General features: G+C 36.9%; 12 protein-coding genes across 12 annotated transcripts; 7 read left to right on the top strand and 5 right to left on the bottom strand.

The window, feature by feature from the left end:
• Positions 1-147: 147 nt before the first annotated feature.
• Positions 148-858, bottom strand: FDP41_011775 (uncharacterized protein; the record flags this gene model as incomplete). Its single annotated transcript, XM_044702221.1, has 1 exon — positions 148-858. One exon carries the CDS (start codon positions 856-858, stop codon positions 148-150), a length of 711 nt encoding a protein of 236 aa, XP_044566627.1.
• A 1055-nt stretch (positions 859-1913) lies between these two features.
• FDP41_011774 (uncharacterized protein) lies at positions 1914-4661 on the top strand (the record flags this gene model as incomplete). The annotated part of the gene is made up of 4 exons (XM_044702220.1): positions 1914-2529; positions 2753-2862; positions 3011-4187; positions 4300-4661. The coding sequence occupies 4 exons, from the start codon at positions 1914-1916 to the stop codon at positions 4659-4661; spliced, it is 2265 nt and encodes a 754-aa protein (XP_044566626.1).
• Positions 4662-4970: 309 nt separating this feature from the next.
• On the top strand, positions 4971-5907 carry FDP41_011773 (uncharacterized protein; the record flags this gene model as incomplete). The annotated part of the gene is made up of 4 exons (XM_044702219.1): positions 4971-5155; positions 5217-5302; positions 5576-5682; positions 5770-5907. 4 exons carry the CDS (start codon positions 4971-4973, stop codon positions 5905-5907), a joined length of 516 nt encoding a protein of 171 aa, XP_044566625.1.
• A 381-nt stretch (positions 5908-6288) lies between these two features.
• Positions 6289-7170, top strand: FDP41_011772 (uncharacterized protein; the record flags this gene model as incomplete). Its single annotated transcript, XM_044702218.1, has 1 exon — positions 6289-7170. One exon carries the CDS (start codon positions 6289-6291, stop codon positions 7168-7170), a length of 882 nt encoding a protein of 293 aa, XP_044566624.1.
• Positions 7171-7443: 273 nt separating this feature from the next.
• Positions 7444-10501, top strand: FDP41_011771 (uncharacterized protein; the record flags this gene model as incomplete). The annotated part of the gene is made up of 2 exons (XM_044702217.1): positions 7444-7928; positions 7987-10501. The coding sequence occupies 2 exons, from the start codon at positions 7444-7446 to the stop codon at positions 10499-10501; spliced, it is 3000 nt and encodes a 999-aa protein (XP_044566623.1).
• Positions 10502-10558: 57 nt separating this feature from the next.
• On the bottom strand, positions 10559-11413 carry FDP41_011770 (uncharacterized protein; the record flags this gene model as incomplete). Its single annotated transcript, XM_044702216.1, has 1 exon — positions 10559-11413. One exon carries the CDS (start codon positions 11411-11413, stop codon positions 10559-10561), a length of 855 nt encoding a protein of 284 aa, XP_044566622.1.
• Positions 11414-11603: 190 nt separating this feature from the next.
• On the top strand, positions 11604-13806 carry FDP41_011769 (uncharacterized protein; the record flags this gene model as incomplete). Its single annotated transcript, XM_044702214.1, has 6 exons — positions 11604-12363; positions 12419-12429; positions 12477-12712; positions 12775-12989; positions 13062-13427; positions 13481-13806. 6 exons carry the CDS (start codon positions 11604-11606, stop codon positions 13804-13806), a joined length of 1914 nt encoding a protein of 637 aa, XP_044566621.1.
• Positions 13807-14683: 877 nt separating this feature from the next.
• FDP41_011768 (uncharacterized protein) lies at positions 14684-15537 on the top strand (the record flags this gene model as incomplete). The annotated part of the gene is made up of 3 exons (XM_044702213.1): positions 14684-14887; positions 15012-15228; positions 15302-15537. The coding sequence occupies 3 exons, from the start codon at positions 14684-14686 to the stop codon at positions 15535-15537; spliced, it is 657 nt and encodes a 218-aa protein (XP_044566620.1).
• A 497-nt stretch (positions 15538-16034) lies between these two features.
• On the bottom strand, positions 16035-17307 carry FDP41_011767 (uncharacterized protein; the record flags this gene model as incomplete). The annotated part of the gene is made up of 4 exons (XM_044702212.1): positions 16035-16738; positions 16811-16928; positions 16991-17040; positions 17139-17307. The coding sequence occupies 4 exons, from the start codon at positions 17305-17307 to the stop codon at positions 16035-16037; spliced, it is 1041 nt and encodes a 346-aa protein (XP_044566619.1).
• Positions 17308-17816: 509 nt separating this feature from the next.
• FDP41_011766 (uncharacterized protein) lies at positions 17817-19628 on the bottom strand (the record flags this gene model as incomplete). Its single annotated transcript, XM_044702211.1, has 3 exons — positions 17817-18351; positions 18502-18783; positions 18973-19628. 3 exons carry the CDS (start codon positions 19626-19628, stop codon positions 17817-17819), a joined length of 1473 nt encoding a protein of 490 aa, XP_044566618.1.
• Positions 19629-20273: 645 nt separating this feature from the next.
• FDP41_011765 (uncharacterized protein) lies at positions 20274-20990 on the top strand (the record flags this gene model as incomplete). Its single annotated transcript, XM_044702210.1, has 1 exon — positions 20274-20990. The coding sequence occupies one exon, from the start codon at positions 20274-20276 to the stop codon at positions 20988-20990; it is 717 nt and encodes a 238-aa protein (XP_044566617.1).
• Positions 20991-21199: 209 nt separating this feature from the next.
• On the bottom strand, positions 21200-25537 carry FDP41_011764 (uncharacterized protein; the record flags this gene model as incomplete). The annotated part of the gene is made up of 3 exons (XM_044702209.1): positions 21200-23498; positions 23558-23714; positions 23878-25537. The coding sequence occupies 3 exons, from the start codon at positions 25535-25537 to the stop codon at positions 21200-21202; spliced, it is 4116 nt and encodes a 1371-aa protein (XP_044566616.1).
• Between the last annotated feature and the right edge of the window lie 233 nt (positions 25538-25770).

Raw genomic sequence — 25770 nt, 5'->3', positions numbered from 1 at the left:
TGTCATGAGTGTTTTTCATCCTATCTGACTTCTGTTGTTGGTCAAGAATTGATTGCAACTTTTGCTTCTCTTTCTCCAGTTCCTTTTCGAGTGTTTTGATTTGAAATTGTAGATGTTGATTAAGCATGGTGACCTTTTCATATCTTTTTAAATGTCATCCTGTACATTGTTTGCACTAATGGACAATTGTGATTGGGTTGTCCCAGAGAGGGGAATCATATTATCTTTTTGAGAGAAGTTGAACGGATCTCTCTCAAAAGATGAAGAGGTCAAAGGGTGACATTGCATAGGTTGAGATTGAAAGGGTTGAGATTTTACAAGTGGAGACTGTATTGGTTGAGATTGCATTGGTTGAGAAGATTTCTCCACAGGATCCTTTTGAGTGGAGAATATAGGCACTACAATTTCTTTTTGAGGCATGACGTTTCTGGATAAAGGATCCTTTTGATGGGTTGAAGAATTCAACGAGTCCATATTACAGGCTGGGGAAGTATCGTTGCTGAACAAATCATTTTCCACTGAAGGCATTACCAATTGGTTCGTGTTTGAATTGATAAAATTTTGAGAAGTGATTAAAGGTTCACTTTTGTCCCATACCATGCAGTCCATCCTCCAGTTCTTCTGATTCTTATGCGTAGAGGATGGTTCTCCCTCTAATTGATTCTTCTTTGAATGCAAAAGCTCCAGAATTTGTTTTACAGAGTTATAATGCTCTGCTTGAAGAGCTTCCTTCTCGGTTTTTGAAGAATGTTTCTTCTTCTTGCTCTTACCAGTTTCGTCTGTACAAGAAGGTGTAGAGGAGAGTAACCGTTTCTTCTCGAGAGAAGAAGAGCCTTGTTCATTTGAAATTTGAGACATGTTGTAAAGCAGCACAGAGAATTGCAGATGTTTTTTTTTGATTTGAAAATGTAAAAAAAAACCGCTCCTGGCATTTTGAAGGGTCGACCTTTTCCCAAAAGAGTATACTGGCTTCTGCTCGTGCTTTTGGTAGAACAATCCATTCCACATTTTGAACAGCAATGATTGGGAGATTCAAACCAACAATAACAGTTTGGAGGAGAAGAACGAAGGTTGATTGGTTGTTGTTGGAGTTGGAGGAAAAAGTATTCTCTTGAATCTCTTTGTGTCGAAATGTTTTCGGAAGGTGGTGAGAATGATTGGTTCAATTATTCAAGGAACCTCACCGTAGATGAGGAGATTTGAATTAGGGCATCCAACGAATACCAGGCCAAGCTTTTAGTTTAATATTTTTTTTTTGATCATGTCTCCAATTACACAAAAAGCTCATTCACAATCAGTATTAACAATGATCAAGACAATGAAGATGCCATTTTCGTTGATGTCAGGGCTAAATTTGGTGAAAAGTGTGACACTTTCTAATAAACGCGTGTTGGGACAATGGCCATTGTTTGCTTGACCGGAATTGTTATCTCTCAAGCGTAGAAAGGTGTAAATTTCCCAGCGAAAAATCGACCGTTTTATTGGGGAGAAAAGTTTGGCTTGCAAATGGATGCCCTAATTTGAATGGTGACACCATGATTCCTCACATCTATCCGTATTCTTTGCTTACTGTCATCCTAGAGCAAGAAAGGCAATAACGAAATTATCGTTGCCATCAACGACAAGAAGGTGCCAACGGCTCGTAATACGAAATGATGTGGATATCTTGAAAACGATGGGAGCGCCTGCCTCTTCGAATCTTTTCGGTTCCTAACATTTGACATTTGTAAAATACCGCATTTTGCTAATAGGCTCAAAAAAATTGTTCTCTTTCTCTCTCACCGTGTTTGTTGCGAGTGCACTCTGACACACAACGTCGGTGTTGATACTCAAAACAGAACTCTTCGTTCACTAGTGACAGTTCGATCCCATTAGGCTCCTTTATGACTAGCATCAACAACAGCATCAACAATATGCTTCTCGATTCGTTTCTCTCCACTTTTCTCAATCTTCTCAACACGCTATGGAATCCTCCTCCACTTTTACCCATCACTGTCAACAGCAGCAGCATGGCATCATCATTTACTGGTGGTAGGATTGATGACCAAACGCCACCACAACTTGTCTATCAATTTCTCTCCAATGCTTCCTTCTTTCCGAATTCATGGATGGATACCATGTTCTCATCATACCATCAGGACCTCTCTCCAAGTCATCATGGACTCTCTCACATCATCATGATGCCATTTCTGAATGCTCTCTACTCTGTGACTGCTGAATTGAATTCAACCAATGTACCAACGAATTCTTCTCCTATTTGTGACTATCGATTGTTCAAATTAGGACCTCTCTCGAGAGAAGGTTATAACGCAAGTGTCATTAATAATATATGTCCTGATTCGATATTCACACCCATTGTATCAGGAGTGTTTTTATTGATCTATTTGAGTGTGGTTTTGATGGGATTGTTGGGAGTGATGTGGAAACGAAAAAGTGGACATGTGAAAGCGAGAAATCCGGTGTGTATGATTTTGACCATTTTGGCCAGTTTGTTTTTTGTGACGTTTAATTGTTTGCGATTTATTGTGGGTATGTATTGATGATGAAGGTGTGTGAGTGGAGTGTTGGAGTCTTTGGATCTTGGCCATGTGATGAATTTAACAACCCTAATAATATTCAATTCAAATATTAATATTCAAACACAATAATATTGAAAATGATGCATGGATTTCATTCGAAATATTCCAATATTTGGTGTGGGTAAAACAACATTTCTTTGAAAATTCACACCATTGAACAACAACAACATCAGGTCGAAAAATCTTTCCTTGTATTCTATATACCATATCTTTCTTTGTTATTCCTCCAGCGATTGGATTACCAATGATCGTGAGATGCATTCGAATATTCTTCATGTACAAGGTATGTTAACTTGTAATAGTACTAAGCGAAGAAAGCATCATCATTACTCTGAACGAACATGATGAATCAATTCTTTCACGTTTTAAATTGTTGTTTTTGAAAATGTGAAAAAATACGAAACTGTGACAATATTTAACATTCTCATCAGTTGAGTACTCAAAAAACGACCATCTACGAAGGAAAGAGAAAATCTTCCAAGCCACCGATCGATGCATCCACAAGTCAGACCGACTCACGCACACAAATGAATTCCCTCAAACCAACAACCATCGCAGCAACAACATCTTCATTGACCACGCCCACAATGATCAATGGTCTTAATTCCATTCTAACCATGGAGAATTCATTAGAGAAAACTACTTGTAACAACAATGATGGAGAAACAGCAACACTCTCTGAGAAATCCTCTCAAATCCAACATGAGCAAAACTATCCTCATGTCGTTGTAGCCGCAACACCAACCAGTGATGTCATGATGAGCGTGATGACCAACTCGAACAATTTTGATACTACGACGACGACGACGACTAGTACCACTGCCACAACCACGACGACGACGAATATGATTCATGTGGAAATGAAAGACATTTCCATCGATCATCATCCTAATGACACATCCTCTAATAAGGATACTAACAGAGATACTGCAGAAACAAAATATGAGGATACTGAACCCATGGATGAAGACTCTCGTTCATGGTTTACCGCCGAACTCGAATCAGAAATTTCACAGAATAATGTTGAAATGAAAAAATTGAAATTCTATAGAGCATTAGTGAGCTACAAGTTTATACTCGCCCTTTATGCCATTCTATTTTTTGTTCATTTGGCTATTTGGGCAATTTTTGGAGCAGCTGATGAAGCAGTTTATCAACAAAGTGGAAAGCATGTATTCTTATGGAATGTTGGAATGTTTGTTTTTGACACAGGATGCGTCACAAACACAAATACTGTATTCTTGTTAGCTGCAGAAGCTTTCTTTTATATTATTGTTGAAATTGTTTTTATTATCATGTTATTCTTTGCAGATAGAGATACATGGGGAATCAAGAAAGAGACTTTTGTTTTATTAATCATTCAAATTTGCACTGCATTGGCTTATTTAATTTGTGGACAAATTGAAGGAATACGTTTCTTGACAGATTACTTTGTTCCATATGGATTTACTTTATTAACCTATTCACTTGTTGAAGTTTTCATATCTGTGGTGTTGCCAGTGTGTTATGCAATTTCACATGACAGAAAGGAAAAAGCGACCTATGCCGAGAGTGAAGTGGAATTACTCTTGAAGAATAAGAAGGCTTTTGCTTTATTACTCGATTTTGGTATGTAACTCTTGAAAAAGTATGCATGAATAGGTTCATTTATTACTTTTATCATTATTGTTTATGCTCTCATTAACTTTTCTCATGGTCTTACGATACAAAATTCGAACAGCCACACGAAGTTATTGTTCTGAAGATATCTTGGCTTATCAAGATTTTGAAAAATACAAAAAGATGTCCAGTAGAAACCGAAAGAAACTTGCTCTCACCCTGTTGAACAAGTACTTGAAATCAGGAGCTCCTCTTGAATTGAACATTTCTGGTTTGGATCAAAAACGTGCCATTTTAGAAAAAATAATTTCTGATCTTCCAGTACCTCCACGAGATTTATTTGAGGAAATTAAGATATTATGTCTGAATAATATGATTGATGTTTTTGAGAGGCTGAAAGCTAGTAATATGGAAGTACGAGAAATGGTTTCGAATTACAAGAGAGTCTCTCGAACCGAACCCAAAGTACAGAACTCAGATTAATCTTGTGGACTTCAATCATGCTCGTGTCTAACTATGCAACCGAACAATTTCGAAATTCCAAATTTCATCACCAACAATTGGATCAACCACAGATCATCTAATCTTGATTTCTTTCATTGACTCGAGTATTGTACGATTTAACAATTTTGTCAACAAAAATAAAAAGCAGACAAAACCATCCAAAGGTCATGCATGACCCGAACCTCAAGGACTCGCAACACAAGAACGAAACCAAGAGATTCTTCCGCATCCTCCGCCTTCCAAATGCAGGTCCCATTCGCTCACCTTTTTTTCAATCTTCAAAAAAAAATGTTGCGTCACTCCATCTCCAAAGTTTCCAAGACATCGACTACCGCTCTCTCCAAGAACACAACCACTGCAACTTCCATGAGAATGTATAGTGAGTTGAAGGGAACCAAGACTCATAATAACTTGAAGGAAGCTTTTGCTGGTGAATCCCAAGCAAACAGAAGATATCTTTTCTTTGCTGATAGGTAAGTGTGTACAAACGGTTAGAAGGAGTCGGAATGTGGATATATCTCACCATCCTCCCAGAGCTGATGTTGAAGGACATAGTGATATTGCCAGTTTGTTCAGATCAACTGCTGACGGTGAAACTGCTCATGCTTTTGGACATCTTGGTACGTGCTTTTCCCTTTTGAGAAGAAGTGAAACATCACATTTATTGTTATTGTTATTATTATTACCACCATCATTTAATTGTTGCAAATGATTTTTCTATCTGTGATGGATGACAAATGATGATTTAAATATGTGGATGAAATCATGTTATTAATCAAAACAACTCAATAATATTATGGCCAATAATCAATGAACACATCGTTGCAATAATGGGGAATATATTGAAATGCGGATTAACTCTCTCGCTTTATTGAATGATACTCCGAAAACAGAATTTTTGGAAGAAGTCGGAGATCCAGCCACAGGAGAACCAATCGGCGATACTGAAAGCAACTTGATCTCAGCTATTGCTGGAGAGACCCACGAATACACTTCAATGGTGAGTACTTTTTGTTAGCAATATTATACGACCAATCATTTTAATGTTATCCAATGACCAAAATGTTCATATTTGATTCAATATTAGTATCCTGGATTTGCAAAGACTGCTAGAAATGAAGGCTTTGATGATGTTGCTGAGTGGTTCGAGACTCTTGCTAAGGCTGAAAAGTCACATGCCAACAAGTTTACCAATGCCCTCAATAACCTCAGACATGGTCAATAAATAATTATTTAATTAATCCAAAGACATTCATAATAATTGGATCAAACAGTTTGATTCAAAAAATTACCTCATTCCATCATTCAGCGACTCATGAGGAAATTAACTTTTTGTGCAAGAAGAGCTCTTGCCTTCTCAGAATGTAAAAACTCTTTTTATGTCGATTCATGGCTGAAGAGAAACTTATTTGAATTTTCAGGATCTTCCTCGAGGTTTTTTAGCATCCAGTCCAAATCACATGATGATCCGAAAGGTTCGTTTGGAAGCTATTATATTGCTTATAATTCCTTCAATTGAACTTTCATCATGACATTTTCAATCTGTCTCATAATTTCCATCTTCATCATGATGATTCTTTCACCTTACAATATTAATTACAAAAAAATGGAACAATACTACACACAATGTCCGTCAGAACTTGCCTTCTCTATTCCCAGATTTCAAGAATTACTCAAAACTAAAAACATTGGCCGATGTTTCATTTATCGGGAACAAGTGGAGTCAACCATGGATGTTGCAAAAGCACAAGCCGAAGAGAAATGTCCCACTGGTACTCTCATTCTTGCAGAAGAACAAACAAAAGGAAGAGGAAGAAAAGGAAGAGCATGGAGCAGTGAAGGACAAGGGAAGAGTTTATATTTCACCATTGTATTTCATTTGAATATGGAGAAGGCTTCGGAATTGATCAAGCTTAATTTGGCTATTCCATTGGCTGTTGCTCTTACATTGAAAGATGAAGGACTAAAAACGTGTGGCATCAAGTGGCCCAATGATGTGTGGGTCATTCCGGAGCAATCAACAACCAGCAATGCAAAAAAGATCAGTGGAATGCTGATCGATAGTGTACAAACAGGAGAGTCTCTATTTGGATTAGCTGGAGTTGGTATCAATCTTAACCAGTCTTTCATGAGCAGCAATAACACACGTCAAGCAGTCGAAGAGAAGAATGAACTTTTAAATATTGCAACTTCTTACTTTGATGAAACCAACAAGACAGTCGAAAGAGAAAAGTTTTTAGCTCATTTCTGTAATACTTTGGAAGCCTTGTTAGGGCTCAGTCAAAAAGAAGTTTTAGTGTTGTACAAGTCTAATGACATTCTTCTTGGAAAGGACGTGACTGTCATTCCAGCTGATTCAAAATCTGCTCCTTATTCTGCTAAGGCTGTGGGTATTTCAAAGTTTGGAAATTTATTGGTAGAACTAAATGATGGATCAGGAGTTAAGGAGTTGGTAGCCGAAGAAGTTTCTATTCGTCCCATATTTTGAACTAATTTGATCCACTGATTGGAAATTCATTTCACAGCGCTGGAAGTATTTACATTATTAAATATTCTTGGTATACACTTTAACGATAACTTGAGAATGACAGTAAATTATTTCCTTCATGACTACCACTAGTAACATTCAATTGATGCACTTGTGGATCTGAGGAATTAGCCAAACGTCAAAACGGGCCATTCAGTCCCGACTCAAGATCGTCTCGTGAGCGAAAGTTCGTTGAGTGGCGAGGTTTGAGAGGCTTTATCGTTCTAAAAAAAAATGGCTTCTGAACACGACGACGCTTCTGCTTCTTCCTCTGCTCCTGCACAAGTTGATAACAACAAGATGGATGATGAAGTGCAAAGCCATCCAGAGACAAACAACCATCAAGATTTGCAGAGTGTTGGAAAAACGGGAAATTCTGATCATTCGGATGCCATGATTACCGACGAAGATGATCAAGCATCATCATCAGCACCAACCACTTCCTTCTCTCTTGAAAAGTTTTACAGCGAATTCCAAAGATTAATACAACAACATTCCATGCCAACAAGTGAGGGCGAAACTTGGTACATTGTAGAGGGAAAGTGGATGGGTGCTTTGGCCAATATGGAATCTTCTCACTGCTCTCCCGGACCTATCGATAATAGTCTCTTGATTTCTCCAGAGAGTGATCCACAAAACCCTCGGCTCAAAGATGGTCTACAAGAACAATCAGATTATGATCTTGTTCCAGAAGAAATCTGGAATTTATTTATTAGATAGTAAGTTCATATCTCTTTGATCTTTTGTGAACATAGTGTTGTAATGACACCCCTACAGCTTTGGAGGTGGCCCAGCTATTCCCAGAAAGACAGTCATTGTCAACAAGGATTCCATCAGAAAGACATATACAGTGGAAGTTTATCCATACGAAATTTCAGTTGCTGTAGTTACAAACGAAAATGTCAACGAACTAGATTGGGTTGACTATGAATTCTCAAAGAATGACACCATTGATGAGGTGTTTGAAAAAGTGAAGAGAGACTTCAATTTGCAAAACAAGGAGTGTAAACTATGGAAGGCAATTATGGATTCTCCATCTGAAGAAGTTAATGTATCTATTCTCAGAGATGAAACGTTAGAAAACTTGTTGGAACGCAAAGTCGGCCAGAGATTCATTATTGAAGTTGGACCGAAATGGTCAATCGATACATCTTCACTCGAAGAATCACATGCCAATGCTATGAGAACAGCCAGTAACTCCCGTATTCAAATTACTGGAAAAACTGCCCAAGAAAGAAGAAAAATGAGTTATGAAACTCCAGGAGTTTGTGGCCTAGCAAATCTTGGTAACACTTGCTTTATGAACAGCGGTTTGCAATGTCTTACACATACACCAGTTTTCTACGAGTATTTTGTTAATGATCACTATGTGAAAGAAATTAACAAAACAAATGTTTTGGGTATGGGAGGAGCCATGGCAATCGCTTTTGGAAATTTAATGAAGGAAATGTGGTCTGGTGAACATTCCTATGTTTCTCCTGTTGAATTTAAACGTGTTATTGGAAAGTATGCCCCTCAGTTTGCAGGCTATCAACAACAAGACTCCCAAGAGTTGATTTCCTTCTTACTGGATGGACTTCATGAAGATTTGAACAGAGTTAAGGATAAGCCATCAACAACTCCAGTTGAAGCAAAAGGAAGAGAGGATGCCATTGTTGCAAAAGAGTCATGGGAGACTCACAAACTCCGTAATAATTCAATCATTGTGGACAAATTCCAAGGCCAATTGAAATCAACTCTTCACTGTCCAAAGTGTGACAATGTATCGATTACATTTGATCCCTTCATGTATTTAACATTGCCCATTCCAGTAGAAAAAAACAGAAAGATTTCATTTTTAATGTTTCTAAATAACACTTACCCAGATGAAATCGAGCAATCGGTAGAAAATGATAACACCAAGATAAGCAACATGCCAATCAAAATATCATGCATTGTTAACAAACATGGATCTGTTTCAGAGCTTAGAGACGCTGTTTTAGATCAATTAAGCCTCAATCCCAAAGAAGATCATGATAGATGTCTTATTTACGAAATATTTAATAATAGGGTCTACAAATTCCTTTCCGATCATGATCCAATTAGTGGAATTTTGGACAATGATACATTACATTGCCAAATTATGCCAAAGATTTCAGATTTGAAATATAACGAATGGGTTTTTACTGGAAAATCTTTTGAAAGATTGCTCTCTCTACCACCTAACGTCCATGCACTATATTCTAGTAGACAATCATATGGATCTTCCAGCTCCTCTCAGCAATTACCATTCTTACAAGTTAAGCTTACTTCTTATGACAGACAATTCGAGCAAATTGGTTGTCCTTTTGTAATTCCTTTGGGAAAAATATACGAGAGTAAGACACAAGAAGGACAAGAAGTGGACCTTCCAACTAATGCAGACATTTATGAGTACTGCTTCTATTACATGCTTCGCTATTTCTCAAAGGATTTTCTTAACACCACTATGGAATATATCAAGCAGAACAATTTTAACATTTATGATCTATTTCCAACCAAACAAAAGATTGAAGAAATCAAAAAACGTGCCTTTGACAGAACAGCAACTGTTGATGACTCCTTGAACTCAATCTTTTATATATCCGACGGAGAGAATCATACTCGTTTTAATGAGGAAACTCTTGATGGTGTCATTCCATGTGATGATTCCATATTTGTTCCACCAGTTGAGCGACCAAATATTTATGGAAAGACGTCTAAAAAAACCATTTTCATGCACATTCCTGCTCAACACAAGAAACAGTTACTTGACTACAATGCTCTGACACAATTCAAAGAGCATCCATCTTTAAGCCAAAAAGTAAGCAGTGGCGAGGGTTGCTCAATTTATCAATGTTTAGAATCCTTTACAAGCATGGAAAAACTCAGCGCAAACGATACATGGTATTGTCCAACTTGCAAAGATCACGTTCAAGCAACTAAAAAGTTTGACATTTGGAAAGTGCCAGACGTATTGGTTGTGCACTTGAAACGGTTCTCGTTCACTAGTTACAGTAGAGATAAGATTGACCGTTTCATTGATTTCCCAATCCAAGATTTTGATTTGTCCAGTTATGTGAAATGCAAGGAAAACACAGATCCCAAGTATGACTTGTTCGCAATTTCTGATCACTTTGGGGGCTTGGGTGGTGGCCATTACACTGCATGTGCAAAGAATCATTTAAATGGAAAATGGTACAAATTCGATGACAGTCGCACTGCTGAAATTAGCAACGCAGAGTCTATGAAGTCTCACAGCAACTATGTATTGTTCTATGTTCGAAAAGAGTAAACTTTTTCATATTTATGCAAAATAAACTTTACCAATTTTGAATTCTTAACACTTCTATCATTCGAGATTATTGGCAGCTTTACAAATCCTCAAAGCCAACTCTTCCAAAGAATAAAATTCTTTCACTCCTTTCTTTGAAAAAAAGTACATGGCACATCGTTTTTCACAAATTTTGAATGCTTCTGAAATTCCCTCTGCAATGGTATTCAAGTACGATTCATGAGCCTTATTGATCACTTCTTGCTCGAATGTGCTTGTCGTAAAAGTAATAATTGGACAACCATCTTCAGGATGAAAGCCAATTAACATGATGTTCCCATACCACGTATCAAATAATTTAAATTCTCCAGTTTCTCGCAATTTAGAAATGATGTTTTCGTAATAATCATCTAATTGCTGTTGAATATGATTTCTACCTTCAAGTTTGCAATTAATACCTCCATTTTCTTGAGAAACAACATCCACAAATTGGCTCCACATAATTTTGTGTATTCTACCCAATACATGATTGGTATGCGAATTAAAATCATCATTTTCCGTTATGACACAATTGCAAACATTCTCATTAGATTTCTTTTTACAAATACAATTTTGCAAACCATTATAAACATCATCACCACAAATAAAAGGAGCATCTCGATGATTTTTCTTAATAAAACAAACTCCTCCTCCATGCCACGTTCTAGAAACTCTTGAAAATATCATTTGATATTCTTCTAATAGAATAGGTTGTGATTTCAAAGGAGATGATGAAACCCGACATCCACTCATGCTCGGAGCATTCAAAGAACTTCCGATCGGTTTTCCACCATTCAAATAGACTGAAAAACGTTGCATATTACAATTTGATCCATACGAGCAGTACCAAACATGGTGTTCTTGTTGTTGGGGCCACAGGTTGGAGGCAGACATTTTTTTGTAAATTAAATTATTAACGAGAATTACAATTTGTGGATGATAAAAAATCAATTTTTTCGTAATTGGACGTTTTTTAAAAAACGGATCATCAATCGTCTTCACCACTTTTTCATTCACAACGTTCCCTAATATTCCGTTTGATTCTAATCGTTAATTGTTGTGGCAATCTTTATCCCAATAAAAAATGTCCACCTCCAAACTGACACCACCGTCATCATCCTCCTCTTCCACTGTTGGGACAGACTCTTCTTCCATTCCTTCTTTTAAAGATGAAAGTTTCAGACAAGCAACCGTTCGTGAATATGAAAGAGTTAAATTGATGAGATTGTTTGATTTGGTGGACTACCATGCTGGCTCGGGCAAGGGGTCAAAATTTGTGCTCCGAGAGTTTAATACGAATGAAGATGTAACTTGGAAACAATTACAACAATCTTCTGTTGCTTTTAGTGCCAAATTATTGGAATGTGGAGTTCAGAAAGGAGATATCATTGCCACTTCATTGCCCTTTCTGAAAGAACATATCTATTTAATCTTTGCTTGCATGAGACTTGGAGCTGTCATTGCTCCCCTTGATCTTAGATTGAAGGAACATGAAATTGCAAAATGTTTTGAGGCTATCAAACCCAAAATGTATTTCTTTTTGGGAAATATTCCAGTGTCAGACTTTCGTCCAATGGTTAAAAATTTAATGAAACAATTTAAAAAGGATGAAGATGACACTACTGACAATTCACAGAGATGTGTCACTCATTGGATCCAATTTCAAAAGGAAAGTGATCAAATTATTGATGGAGCTATTGGAATTTTAGATTTTGTTGCCAATGTTAAAAAATTATATATTATGAACATGTTGAAATCAGTGTTCGGATATGGTGTTTCATGGTATGAACAAAACGTTTCACCAAAGGATCCTTGTGTTATTATTTTCACAACTGGAAGTACCGGTAGGTATTTATTGCATTCAAAGCGAATTAACTATTTATCAAACTTTTCGAACAGGCAACCCAAAGGTTTGTAACTCGGTTGTGATGTTTCAAAAATATTTACCTTGTTTAAGGCTGCAAAACTCTCACATGAGAACATTCTCATTCAAAACATTGGTATCAAGCGAGCATTCTTTGATACCTGGGCTGATCCTGATCGTGAAGACCTGATCATGATGTGTAATCTTCCACCTTCCCATGTTGGATGTTTCACTGAACAATTCTTTACAACTATTTACTTTGGAGGTGTTTGTGTCATTTTGCACATTTTCGATGCTGAAAAGAGTTTGCAAGCAATCGAAAAGTACAAGTAAGTTTTTACCTTGTTAATTGCTTGTAAATATAATATTCTTTCCATTTAATTTGGGACAGAGTTAATGCATTAGGACAAATTCCTGCTCTTTTCCAATTGCAATGGCGTCTTCCAAACTACTCAAAATACGACTTGAGTAGCTTAAAGCTCGCAATCTATGGTGGCCAGGCTGTCACTTCTCAATTTTTAGAAAAGATGCAAACAATGGCTCCCTATATTTCATCTGGGCTTGGTCTTACAGAGACCGCTGGATTCTGTACTTACACAAGGATAGGTTTGTAGAATGATAATTTTGGGAAATATTCATTCCAGTTTTCTTTTGCTCATCATTGTGTAACATGAACAGGGGCAAGCGTTCAAGACATCATGGCCAGCATTGGATATGATTCTCCTCTTTGTCCAATTTCCATTCGAGAGCCACCAAAACAGGTGAACGGAATTTGGGTGGCAGGTGATGAAAAACCAGCATCTCAAGTTGGAGAAGTTTGTTTTTCAGGACCTCAAGTCTTTGTTGGTTATCATGGAGCTGACTCTAACAAGGAAATTGAGGAGATTATGAAGCAAACAGTAATGCCAAAATCGATTGAACTGAAAGACAGCAAAAATCCCTTTGACTTTGTTTTATATACTGGAGATGTAGGATCCTACGATGAATTAGGACTACATTTTGCCTCAAGAAGAAAATTCATCATCAAACCTAAGGGTTATCAAGGTATGTACATGACCATCTTGTCAATGCCAATATTCACATCTCTTCAATTTTAGTATTCCCGTCTGAGGTTGAAGAATTTATTGAATCTTCTTTTAAGGATCAAATTCTCAGGGTTGGAGTTGTTGGAGTGGAGCATGAAATATTTTCTGAAGGAATTGTTGCCTTTGTTGAGTTGAAACCAGAAGTAACGTTGACAGCCAAAGAAATTTTGAGTGCTTGTCATGAAATGGCTGCTTACAAGAGACCTTCACATATTGTATTTCTTAAAGAACCAATGCCATTGAATCGTGTTGCAAAGATTGATTACATTCAACTCAAGACAATGGCAGAACAAGAAGTCAAGACATTGCGAGACCAAGGAAAATGGGACAGACAATAAATGATAGGACACAAGGAGTCCTTCGAAAGGTGTTTGACGAATTTGAAGGTTCTCTAACATTGTTATTTTTATCAGTTCAGAAAATGGCGACAGATAGATTGGAAAGAATTAAAATTCTTTAAAAAAACACTTGTTGTGTGAAAGATCCTTTCACTCCCATGACGAGAAGCTACAAGAAAACAGGAAGTGTTGAGTTTATTTGCTGTTGGAAATGTGATCGAGATTCATTACCTCTTCGTCTCGTTCATCAAAACAGATCCTATCGGAAACAAGCCCGAGACGCGGTCTCTCAAACTTGCAAAACCATCGATGAGAAAGTCTTGCAACAACTTGAACCCCAAAAAACCAAACAAAACCATCAAGGAAAATATTACCGTTTTTATGGTGAGCCAAGAGAAGATCAGGTTGGAGCTGAAGATTATCAAGACCTTCTCATGTTGTAAAAAGGTGATTGAGAGAGAATTTCACTTGTGCCTTTATAGTCGTTATTGAAGTCATTATACACTCTTTACCAATGGCAAAACGTGTGAAGAAAAAAGAAACAATTAAAACGAGAGGATTGTGAAAGTATCTTTGACCAAGACAGTACTGACAGTGAGACCGAGAAGGAGCTTGAACAGTGGAGGAATAAGAATTTCTCGTATCAAGCTGCTAACTATTACAAAACAGGAAGGATGAGTGTATTTATTAAGGGAATATCGATCTTTGAAATACAAATAGAAAATGTATCAATTTGTATACAATCCATTCTCATATATGTGTACATGATCCTTCTCACTCTTTTTATCACATTTGATCTCAAACATGCATGTTGTAAAGTGAAGGTCAATCACTATGAGAAGTGAGGGGAATTTCGCAGTGTTTCGGAAAGAAAAAAATGTCGCAACAACACACTTCACAAGTTGTCTCATCTTCTTCCTTCCCAGAGCAACAACAACAACCCACTCGTTCCGTGGTCGTTTACTGTGCGAGCAGTTCCAAGCTGGACAGGAAATATTTTCTTGCGGCAGAGCAAGTTGGAAAGGTTTGTGCTGAGAATGGTTTTTCAGTACGTTATGGAGGAGGAAATTCTGGTTTAATGGTACGTAGAGTGGTTTTTGAAAAAGTATTCTTAGTGAATATTCAAATACTTTTTGAAATTTTTAAATAATATTTTTAAATTCTATGATGCATGCACAATTGTGATGAAATGTACAATTCATTAGGGAACTGTTGCTAGTGAATGTATGAAGCATGGAGGACACGTCGTTGGTGTCATTCCAAAATTCATGATTGACAAACAATGGAATATGGAAAAGCACTTTATTTCCGAATTGATTGTTACTGATAGTATGCACGAAAGAAAGGCCAAAATGGTAGAGGATACTGATGCATGTATTGCATTGCCAGGAGGTGTTGGAACTTTTGAAGAATTATTGGAAGGTATGTCCTACTGAATTTTAAATTCGAAAAATAATTTTCAATTTCTTATTTCCGTTATCCTTCTAATATTCAGTCATCACATGGAAGAAGCTTGGTATTTATTGCAAACCTATTGTGATTGTTAACATTGATGGATATTACGATCCTCTTATTCAATTGTTCAAGAATGCAGTCCAAGAACAGTTTATGAATCCAAAGCATTTGGACCTCTTCTCAGTGGTGACCTCCGGTGATGACGTGATCCGTGCCATTACTACTGCTCCCTCATGGTCTTCGTCTAACATTGATTTTGTTGCTGAATTGCTCTAATAAATTCCAAACTTCAAATTTGAAAATCAAAATTCTTTAAAGTCAGACTTCATTCTTACAGGTTCTGCTACCATTGATTATTAAGAACGGAATTTTACTATCATGAGGATAATCTTTGGTGAGAGCTTTAGTGGCTCTCTGCCTGGATAAAATTGTCTTCGAAGAAAAGATTAAGGAATTTCTTCCTCCATCAGATCCAAATATCTTCTTTAAAATCTCGATGGACAAAGCTGAAATGACCTCTCTAAACTAGTGTTATGGAGTCGTTGCAAATCTTTTATATTCACATCCAATCTAGATGTAATCGCGAAATGTGACATGCGTCGTAGAATAAATAATCCGTTCTATCAACCAATTGATTTTACAACAAACACTCCATGTAATGTGCTCGATGAAGTATATTTAAAACATGTTTGATTTTAATGTGCTGGTAACACATATGGTTGTGTGCGCCTGAATTGATGCATACTCTCCAATATGACTTTTTAATAATATTATTAAATAGTTGTTTCTGATTTGATTTGTCTTAAAATTTCCTGAACTCTTTCCTCAGGATTCATGTCCAATAATTTTGATGATCCTGCCTCCATCTTCAGCTGGTAGTAAGGCATATCCGTACTCTTTCTGGGATTTCCAGAATTGTAGTGATGAGATGTATGCAAATGTGTGGTTGAAAGCTGAGAAATTATTTCACTGTGTTCTTGATAAATGTTTGCCTCTCCTGAAGATTCCTCACAAGTATTATCATTATTATTATTTACCTCAGTTGAGGTGTATTCATTGTCATGGTTGGTGGTTGTAATTTGTGGCTCTTCAGGTTGAGAGGTTAGAGTGATGGTGGATTGGTTTGCCTCAACTACTACTTGATCCACTGCTTGATCATTGTTATTGACTTCAATTTGGCTTGAAATGACTGTCACAGTTGGTGATGTTTCATCGCTTAAATGACTCGAAGAGGCATTGTTAGGAGTTACAGTATTTGTTGTTGTTGGAGGTGCTCCTCGTGGAGAGGTAATAGTTGTCCTTCTTCGTGACACATAAGAATTAATACAAAAGTTAGAAGGAAATATGTTGACATTAAGAGGGACCTCAACAAATTTTCGAAAAGATGGGTTAATCACAACTTGATGATAATCTGCCATTTCTCTCAAAATTATTTCGAAACTTAAACGTCTCTCCTCAACAACATCCTCATCAAATTCTACAATTTGTAGGATAATTAATTGCATACAATTTCCAGTTCAGAATTACTATAACTTGTTTGAAAACATACTCTTTAACTTTTTCTTTGGAAAAGCAGATAAATTAACTCCTCTTAATTTTGTCACCTCTTCGAATAATTTTTTAAATTCCTTGTATCTTCGACGTACACAATAAGTTTTCTTGATGGCCTATATATTCAATGATTTTCGTGTTCACGGTTCAATTGAATTGAATGAAATCTAACACTTACAACAACGGTTGTCGTGACAAGGTATGTGGTTCTTGCCGAAAGTCCAGATCCTAACACGCAATATAATGATTATTAACATCAATTTTTCATCCAAATTATAATAATTTTCGCGAGGTGAATATGATGATGCACACTCGATTTCTCTTACCTTCTTTCAAAGGATCGGAAACATAAACCACTAACAATGGAGGATCCGTTGGATTGTAATATTTATCCCCAAACAAATGATGATTTCTCCATTTTGAGCTCGAGCTCTCCATATCCTCCGTAGTAGTAGTAGTCGTTGTTGGTGAAGAGGATGAGGATGCTTGTGCCATATTTCTCTTTATTATATAATTATATAATTCCAACCAATAATTGATTGTTGTTCTGATTCAAAAGAAAGCCTCCGATGAAAATTCTCACTCTTCGAGCCACTCCAACAACACTTATGTGAACCGAAAAAAAGCCTTTCTCTGTTGATGATTTGCGGCGATTTTTTTCAACGTTGCGGATCATTAAAAAAGGAAATACGAGAGAGGATGTAAATTGCGAGTTGGAATTTATGAGAGGAAATCCTTCATGCAGGCTGGCAAGCAACAGGATGTTGTTGTTGTTGGAGACCAAGTGTTGTTTCATATTTATAGAAAGAGGACTTGCATTCCATTGACAATACTAGACAGAGAGAGAATTTGAAATTTGTTTTTGGTTGTTTAAAAATCATCCCAAATTTGTGTGTTTATTGTTGGGTCCATCACTTTCTAACATAAAATTACAACAACAACAAACATCACACGATCATTCTCATGTCCATTCATTGGAAACATGACCGCACCACAATGTCATCTTAACTCATGTTATGAGTGGGAGGATTCTCAGGGTCAATTTCACAAGGAGTAGTATCTGGTGTAATGTAGGCATTCGTAGTGAACTTCAAAGGAGCCATGGCCACACCAGGAACACTTGAAGTCACATAATTTTCATAAACCAATTCCACAGTGGCAGCAGTATATCCCTTTGGTGGATTTCGAATAAAGACTTGCCAATGGAATGGCTTGGTTTCTTGAATGACAGTCGAATTCCAAACATTAGCACCAATCACATAGGTTCTGAAATCACGAGCATTTGGATTTGTGGCTGACCATACATTGACACGGGTTGGTAATTTACCATTGGTGACCCTGAGTTTGATGATGAGACCTTCCTCGACGAATTCATGAGAGAATTTGTATTTGGGTAATTCGAGATTCTTCAAACGAGCGACTTGATAGGACAAGATGACTTGGAAAACATCGGAATTGGACAAGGAATGGCCAGTGTTTGGAATGTATCGAATATAGTCATCTCCTTCAATGGAGTCATAACCAACATCATTCAAATTTCTTTTTTGTTTCATCCATTTCGTGATTATACCAAATCAGATAAAATTGGGATTAATCGTTTCATCATTGGCATCCAATATATATCGATTGAAACAATAAATGAAACAATGTTAGTATCATCATCTCAAAAAAGACAATCATGACACTTACGGAGCAAAGAATTCATCACCCAAACCAAAGATTTGATACTTTTGAATGGATCCCAATCGAGGATAATTGGCTGGATCAATAATCTTGGCCAACTTGTTAAAAGCAGGAGTGTACAAAAAGTCAACCACATTGGCCAACACATAATCCTTCATGACCATAGGCCAAGCACACAAACCATTATAAACCGATTCGAATACTTTCTTAATTTCAAAGACTGGAATGACTGCTGGAATAATGGACTTGACACGTGAATCGACACCAGCAAGCAACAAGGTGGTCCATCTGTGTGTGTATGAGTGCATGAGTGTCAGCATCGTACGTTATCGTATTATCATGATAATGGTGGATGAGAACGCACATTATGGTTCGATTGGAAAGGTTGTTTCGTGGATGAAATAAAACATTTCCAATCATCATGACCATTCATCATTCACTCCTCTACATTCACAAAATAAAACAACAACCACTTACCCTCTCTTGGAAGCTCCAATCACAGTAAAATATTGAATCTCATAATTCACAGTCTTCTTTACAAAATCAACCACAGCGTCCATTGCAAGCTTACTCGCCTTAACCATTGGTAATTGAGTCACATACGAAGTTTGAGTAGTATCATTCAAGAAACGTGCCCAACCAAATGCAATAATCGCATCTTCACTTCTCACTGCTTGAGTTGGATCAGAGGCATAAGTCATGGGTTGATTTGGAATGTCGTACAAAGTAATACCAACACTGGCAGAGGCAAAAGCGAATGGAGTCAACACTGGGTCAGGTCCAGGAGGAGCTTGAAGATTGTTTCCACCAGTAATGTAGATGGTTGCTTGATTCTTGGTACGATCCAAAGTGGCAGGAACAGCCACAGTGGCATATTGGAAATAGGTGTTTCTAATTCCAACTTCTGAAGGTGTTAACCAACTCAAAGTGGTGATATTCAAGACATAGACGGTAGCGACTGGAGTTGGAACAGTGGCGAGTAATGAGTATGAAAAGACACTCTCTGGAGTTTGAACATAATTCTTCAAGACTTGGGAATAATCAATGGCTTGTGTGGAGGAGACAAACAAGAAGAAGGTAACGACCAAGGAAAGCACGAAAAAGAATGATATTGCTGTTGTTGGTCTCATCATTCTGGTGGTGTGTGAAATTTTTTTATGGCTGTGGAGTTATAACGCACGTCAACATTTTTGAATCGTTGTTGGTGTTGTCAGATTTGCTTCTTTGAGCAATTTTATATTTTTCATATTGGAAAGTGAAACAAGGTGACAGCTCAGGAAAAGGAAGGATTTTGATATTTGGAGAGATGGTGCGAAATGAAAAGTGTTTAAAGAGTGAACCATTAGGATTGGTGATTTGATGAATTCCTTATCAACAACCTGACTCAGGTTAAAACCAGTGTGTGTGTTTGTGGTTATAAAGACGGATGACATTACAGTTGTTCCTCTAGTTCAACAAGTTTACAAACCCATCCAATAGGTGAACTCCATTTACAGTTTTTATTTAAAAAATTGTAATCCCGTTTTCCATTCCGCTTTTTGTGTTCATTTCCGTTTTGCGTTGTGTTGTTCTTATTATTAGTGATGTTGACCTCCCAAAAATCTTGGACGAACTTGGGAAAGTGCAATTTCAAGTTTCCATCTGAAAATCTTTATAAATAAAATTCTCTAAAAAAATATATCGAGTTCATCATCTTTATTCAGAATTGAAACAAGCGCAAGTGAGTTTAAACCACAGCAACACCAACAACAACTCGAGAACCATCCTCAGACATCATCATGGAGATCACAGGATTATTTGGTTGCCATATCACCGTTAAAAACGAAGGAAATAGAAAAGAACCCTCATCGGAACAGGTTCAAAAGTTTTCAGACTTGTGCAGACAAGTTTTAAAGTGTAAGCCTGTATTGGTCTTGTATCCGAGTGAAGAATATTATCCGATTGAGTCTATAAAAAACAGACCTCAAGAATTGATGAGTTCCAGCTACCATTCAGGAAAGAAATCAGATGTTTTAACTACCATCCTCAAAATGGCAGAAATAATCAAAGAGAATGGTTTTGAACTATTGAGGGTCAAGTTGGAGGCTATGGCTAATTGTAAGAATATTGAAAGTGATGCTTCATCAAATAATAATAACAGTGGAGATAACGTCAAATACTTTGAATATCATACCAAAATTTACTTGAGAGGTGATGATTATGTACAACAATTGAAACATTTAGATGAATTATTAATTCAAGAAAAGGTTGCCAGAAGTCAAAATCTACTCGGAAAACACTATGACCCTTGTGGACACTTGTTGACCTTCAGATGGTTTAGTCAAATCCCAAAGAGCGAATGTGACAGACAACACAAAGAATTTCTTGACAAATTGAACAAGCATTTCAATGGAGGAGTTGGCATTGAGAGTGCTGAAACTGAAAAAGAGTATGCTGTATATGATTCAAATATCTATGTTGACCAAGGTTGGGCTCCAATTTCTCCAACTGAGTAGCATCCGATGAGGGAGATCTCTTTGGTAAATAGAGTTATCTCCATGTTCAATGGCTGCTGAACGGAAAATCGAATGATGAGTCTCAGGACTTTCCGAAAAAGGGATATGTCTGTTTGATCTTTGCACTTCTGTAACTCATTTATCCCACATCTTTTACTGGTCACTCAATATTTATTATTAATAAATAATAATTTGAAAAGTCACTCCATTTATTCAGATTCAGAGAGCTTTCTGTAATTCATTTCTAAACATCTCCGTAGCTCTTTCGCTTTGGCCATCGAGCTGATTTGCTGGAAGTTAATCTTTTTCATTGCGCTCAACGAGTCACGAAAGAATATTTCTCTGCTTGCGTCCCTTACGAGCGGTTGTTGGTGTTGAAACACAAAAGGTTCACTTGCGAGATTTTCTCCAAAATTGTAGTGCAGTAAACACTCGTCGTTGGGAGTGGAAAGTACCTCCAAGATGGGAAATATTGAGGCGTGAGCAATGCGTTGGTGGAGAGAGGCAAAAAACAAGAAAACTCCATTCATGGTGAAATAGACCTCGCCTTGATTTGTAAATCCACATCCAATAGTATCTCCACAATGCGCCACAATTTCCAATTCCTTGTAGAGTATCTCTTTTTGATCTGCAGCAATAAACACAAAACCATCTTGGGCATGATAAATATATTTTCTCTCAATAGAGGTCTTCTCATTGATGGAAGATCGTGCAAGGATTCCAATAGCAATTTTAGAAGATACTAATCTATGAATTTGCACCTCATAATAGAAAATAGTAGAAGTTGAGCTTCTTGCCATGTCTTTCATACCAAAATTCTTTGGAGATTGGCCAAATTTGATCTTTTGCTCGACTGCTTGTGGTTGGAAGAAAAACAGAGGATCTTTGGTACAAATGGCCATCTTGGTCGTTCGATTGGAATGAAAATAAAAGGTGCGATTATTGTCAACCATTGTCAGCGGCGAGCCTGGTAAATTCAATAAATGTGAAAAATCAACAGGATTTAACGAAACAGGAGAGAAACATCCAAGAAAGTCATTCACAATTTCCTTATCGTTGCTGAGAAGGTTTGAAGGAGGTTGATCGAAATGGCAAATCTTAATTTCTTGAGGATTCAAGTCATTGCAAACTAATTGATAGATTAAAGTTTGACGATCGACATGGGCATAATTTTTCACAAGTCCAAACGTTGAAGTTCCGTTCGGAATTAAATAGTACGTTGAGTTGGGCAGCCCGCAAATATTTGAATCTCCTGTAATGGCTGCAAACTTGGTGTTGCTGACACCGCTATAGGTTGTAATTCTTTCTAATTGGTGATAATCATAGAGGAAATTGTTCATAACTCCAAGTACTGTTTCAGCAGTTTTCTCATCACCTCTATCAAGTGACAATGTCAACAATTGTCCAAGTTTCTTCCATATTTGTTTGATGTGTGGTCTACGATGGTGGAATGGTATTTCATTAAATGCCTCAACAAACATGGGATCCACAAAATTGTTCAATGATAACAATGTTGAGTATCCTGGTTCGATTAAAGATATGTAGGTTGAGATACCTCGAAGTAGTTCAGTTTTCTTTTCAGGGAGTGGTTCGTCAATTTTACCAATCTTTGATTTGTGTCGCTCAAGCCAAATGCAATAACCAACTCTGGCCGATTTGTCATATTTACATAACATAAATACTACTCTCAAGCAAGGTAGTGTGTAGAAAAAGTTAGGGTTAGTGGAGATTTTGACATGAATAAAACTTAATATACAAGTGGTAGAATATCGTCCTAAATCATCAACGAGTAATAATGACGTTTCATTTCTCATCTCTCGTATGATTCGTTTGATACGTTCCTTGTTTGGCTGTCCATCATAATAGATCATAACTTTTGCAATGATATTAAGGGTATTTTTGAAAATTTCATCAAACATCTCAGCAGGAGTCTTTTGTTGTTCTGAAAGGATCTTATGATCAGAAAATAACTTTCTCGAGACATAGAATAAAAGAACGGGAAGCACTTTGTACTCTGAAATGAGTTCACAACATTTGGGTCTTAATTTTTCATTGGAAATTAAATCTTTCATGCCCAGAATGGATCTTGTCAGGTAGGCATTACTAGAATCGAGCCCACTTAAAAATCCCAAAATGGATTCTGGTTTGCTCAAAATATTTAACAGTTTCGAAGAGTCATTATCAAAGATAAATCTCCAAGTTTGGATGATGGTGTGATCTAGAATTTCTGCAGCACTTTTTCGTTCCTCTCTTGAGCAAACCATCATTTGGACGATGCGTTTGGTTCCTATATCAAAAACGTGATCATGGATAAAGTCAAAATAGTAACTTGACCTCATGAATGACCAGAAATCAGTGTTGTGTCTTCGTGCTCGTTGATCAATTAATTGCTGGAAATCTTTCACATTCAAACCAGCTGATAATTGCATGAATATTATGCCCAAACTGTATACATCCACTTTATAGTCGTACTCTGCTCCGGGTTTAATCTCAGGTGCAACATAGGCTCTATACAGAATTGTTGTATATTTAAAAAGGCAAGAAGCATGTACAGTATGAATACATACCTTGTTCCACATATGGTGGATGTCGAGTTTTTGTGCACCAACTGTTTGGCCAGTCCAAAGTCAATAATTTTCAAAGTGATTTTTCGAATTTCTTGTTCAAAATTGTTTCTTAAATGTTCCGAGTTGTATTGGACAATAATATTCTGAGGTTTAAGATCTAGCATGTAGTACATGATATATATTGTTGTTAAGAATAATAGAGTGATGAAAATATATTATTATTGATTATATAATAGAATAATTATAGATCATCATTGGTAAGAACAATAGATCATCATTGTTAAGAATAATGAGTGAAAAGGACCACTTGTGATACGAACCTCTATGAATGACCTTATTTTGGTGAAGATAATGCAATACCTCAAGAAGTTTAACAAACCATAAAAATCGGACGTCCATCGATAAGGTTTTTAAACCCTTGCTCTCATTGCTAATTTCTTTCAACTCTGCCAAGAAATGATCTAAATGTTTTCCACTGCAGTATTCCATTAATATACAATAATATCTCTTGTTGCTGTCCATAAATGAGTCATAATACTTTACAATGTTTTCATGGTCTAACATCATCATTAATTTAACTTCTTTCTCTTGATAATCATTGATAGTAATTCGTTTCAAAGCATACTGTACATTGGAACCCAAATGGACCACTCGAAATACAGCTCCGAAGGATCCTTCACCTAATTGTTCCAAAAGTTTGAAAGATTTTGAATTTTTGATGTCCGTAATAACATCTCCGACGCTCCAGTTATAATCATAGTAGGATTGACCAATATTGCCATTAATGATTACATTCGTGTGATGTGAATAATTGTTTGGAGAAATAACAGGCAGATAATGATTTTCAGGACTTGCTGATGATTTCTTTCCTATTTCAGAAAGTCCCATCAGATCATACTCTTCGTCATTGTTGGGGGTTGGTTGTTTCGTATTTTGAATTTCAGAATTTGAGTAATCCAATTGACCAAAAGAGTCAACATAATTATTACCATGTTGACCTGTATCTATTTTCTGATGAGGAAGAACTCGTTCATTAATAGGATCCAAAATTGACCGTTTCACATTTGCATTCTGAGTGGATAGAATCGGCCTCCTTTGAAACAGATAAGATGAACCAAAATCCAACTCTACATCGGAATCTGTCATTGCATTTTGTGTAGTGATTGTATTCACATTGTTTTTCATTATTAATTCAACGTTGTGTTGGAGAGGAGGCGAAAAGTTTTGGTCAATATCATAATTTTCTTCATCATCATTTTCCAAAACTCCAAAAGACGAGACCATATCTCTTTGATTTGATAAATTATTTCTTGAATAGGGGTTATAGGTTTGTTGTTGTTGTTGGGGTGGTGGTGTTTGTTGAGGAATACTTTGCAGTCGACCTTCGTGATGACTTTCAACATCATCTTCTGTGATCACAAAGGAATCAACCATTTGGTTGGAATTTTGTTGGTTTGTTGAGAATGTGCTACTAGTCGTCGTTGAATTCGTTGTGGTGGTGGTGTTGTTGTTGTTATTTGCATGGACCGAATAATTGCTTGGAGTTGGGGTGAATTGTTGTTGTTGTTGAACCATTCCATTATTTTGAATAAACGGTTGCATGTGAGTACTACTACTGCTGGTGATGGCAAGCCTTCTTTGTCTGTTGTGGACGACTCTTCCCTCTTCACGGCCCAGAGAAGGAGAACTCGATGCAGAATCGGAAGAAGAGGACCCACCCATTGCAATGGGAGAGGCAGTGTTATTGGTATTATTCATGAAGACCATGGTGGTCGTGGGTGTGGTGGTGCGTTGATGATTCATCGTGAGGTGATTATTCCGAGCGTGTAATGATAATGGTATGGGAGAAGAGGATGAAGAGGATGATGGCCTTGAGGAAGGATTGTAAAAGGGTGATGAAAATTGTTGTTGGAGTGGATGCTGATGGAACTGGGAAGGAGATGATGGTTGTTGTGGTGATGGATGGTTCGGTTGCGTCATCGTTATGACATTTGTTTTGATTACGATATTCTAATTGGTGACAGACACAAAATGATCCAATGTTGATTCAATGATCAAAGCGAATTTGTGTGAACACCTGATGGCCAAGTTTTGAAATGCAGTGTTGTTGACGAGTGAAACGATCAATCACAATGGACAATTTTGGTGTTCTTTTTTTGTTGTGGAGCACTCTAGTGATCATTGGAGAAAAGGAAGTACAAATCCGAGTGTGA

This window comes from Naegleria fowleri (assembly GCF_008403515.1).
Source record: "Naegleria fowleri strain ATCC 30894 chromosome Unknown tig12, whole genome shotgun sequence".
Taxonomy (NCBI): Eukaryota; Heterolobosea; class Eutetramitea; order Acrasida; family Naegleriidae; genus Naegleria; species Naegleria fowleri.
This window is presented reverse-complemented; position numbering and strand designations above follow the sequence as displayed.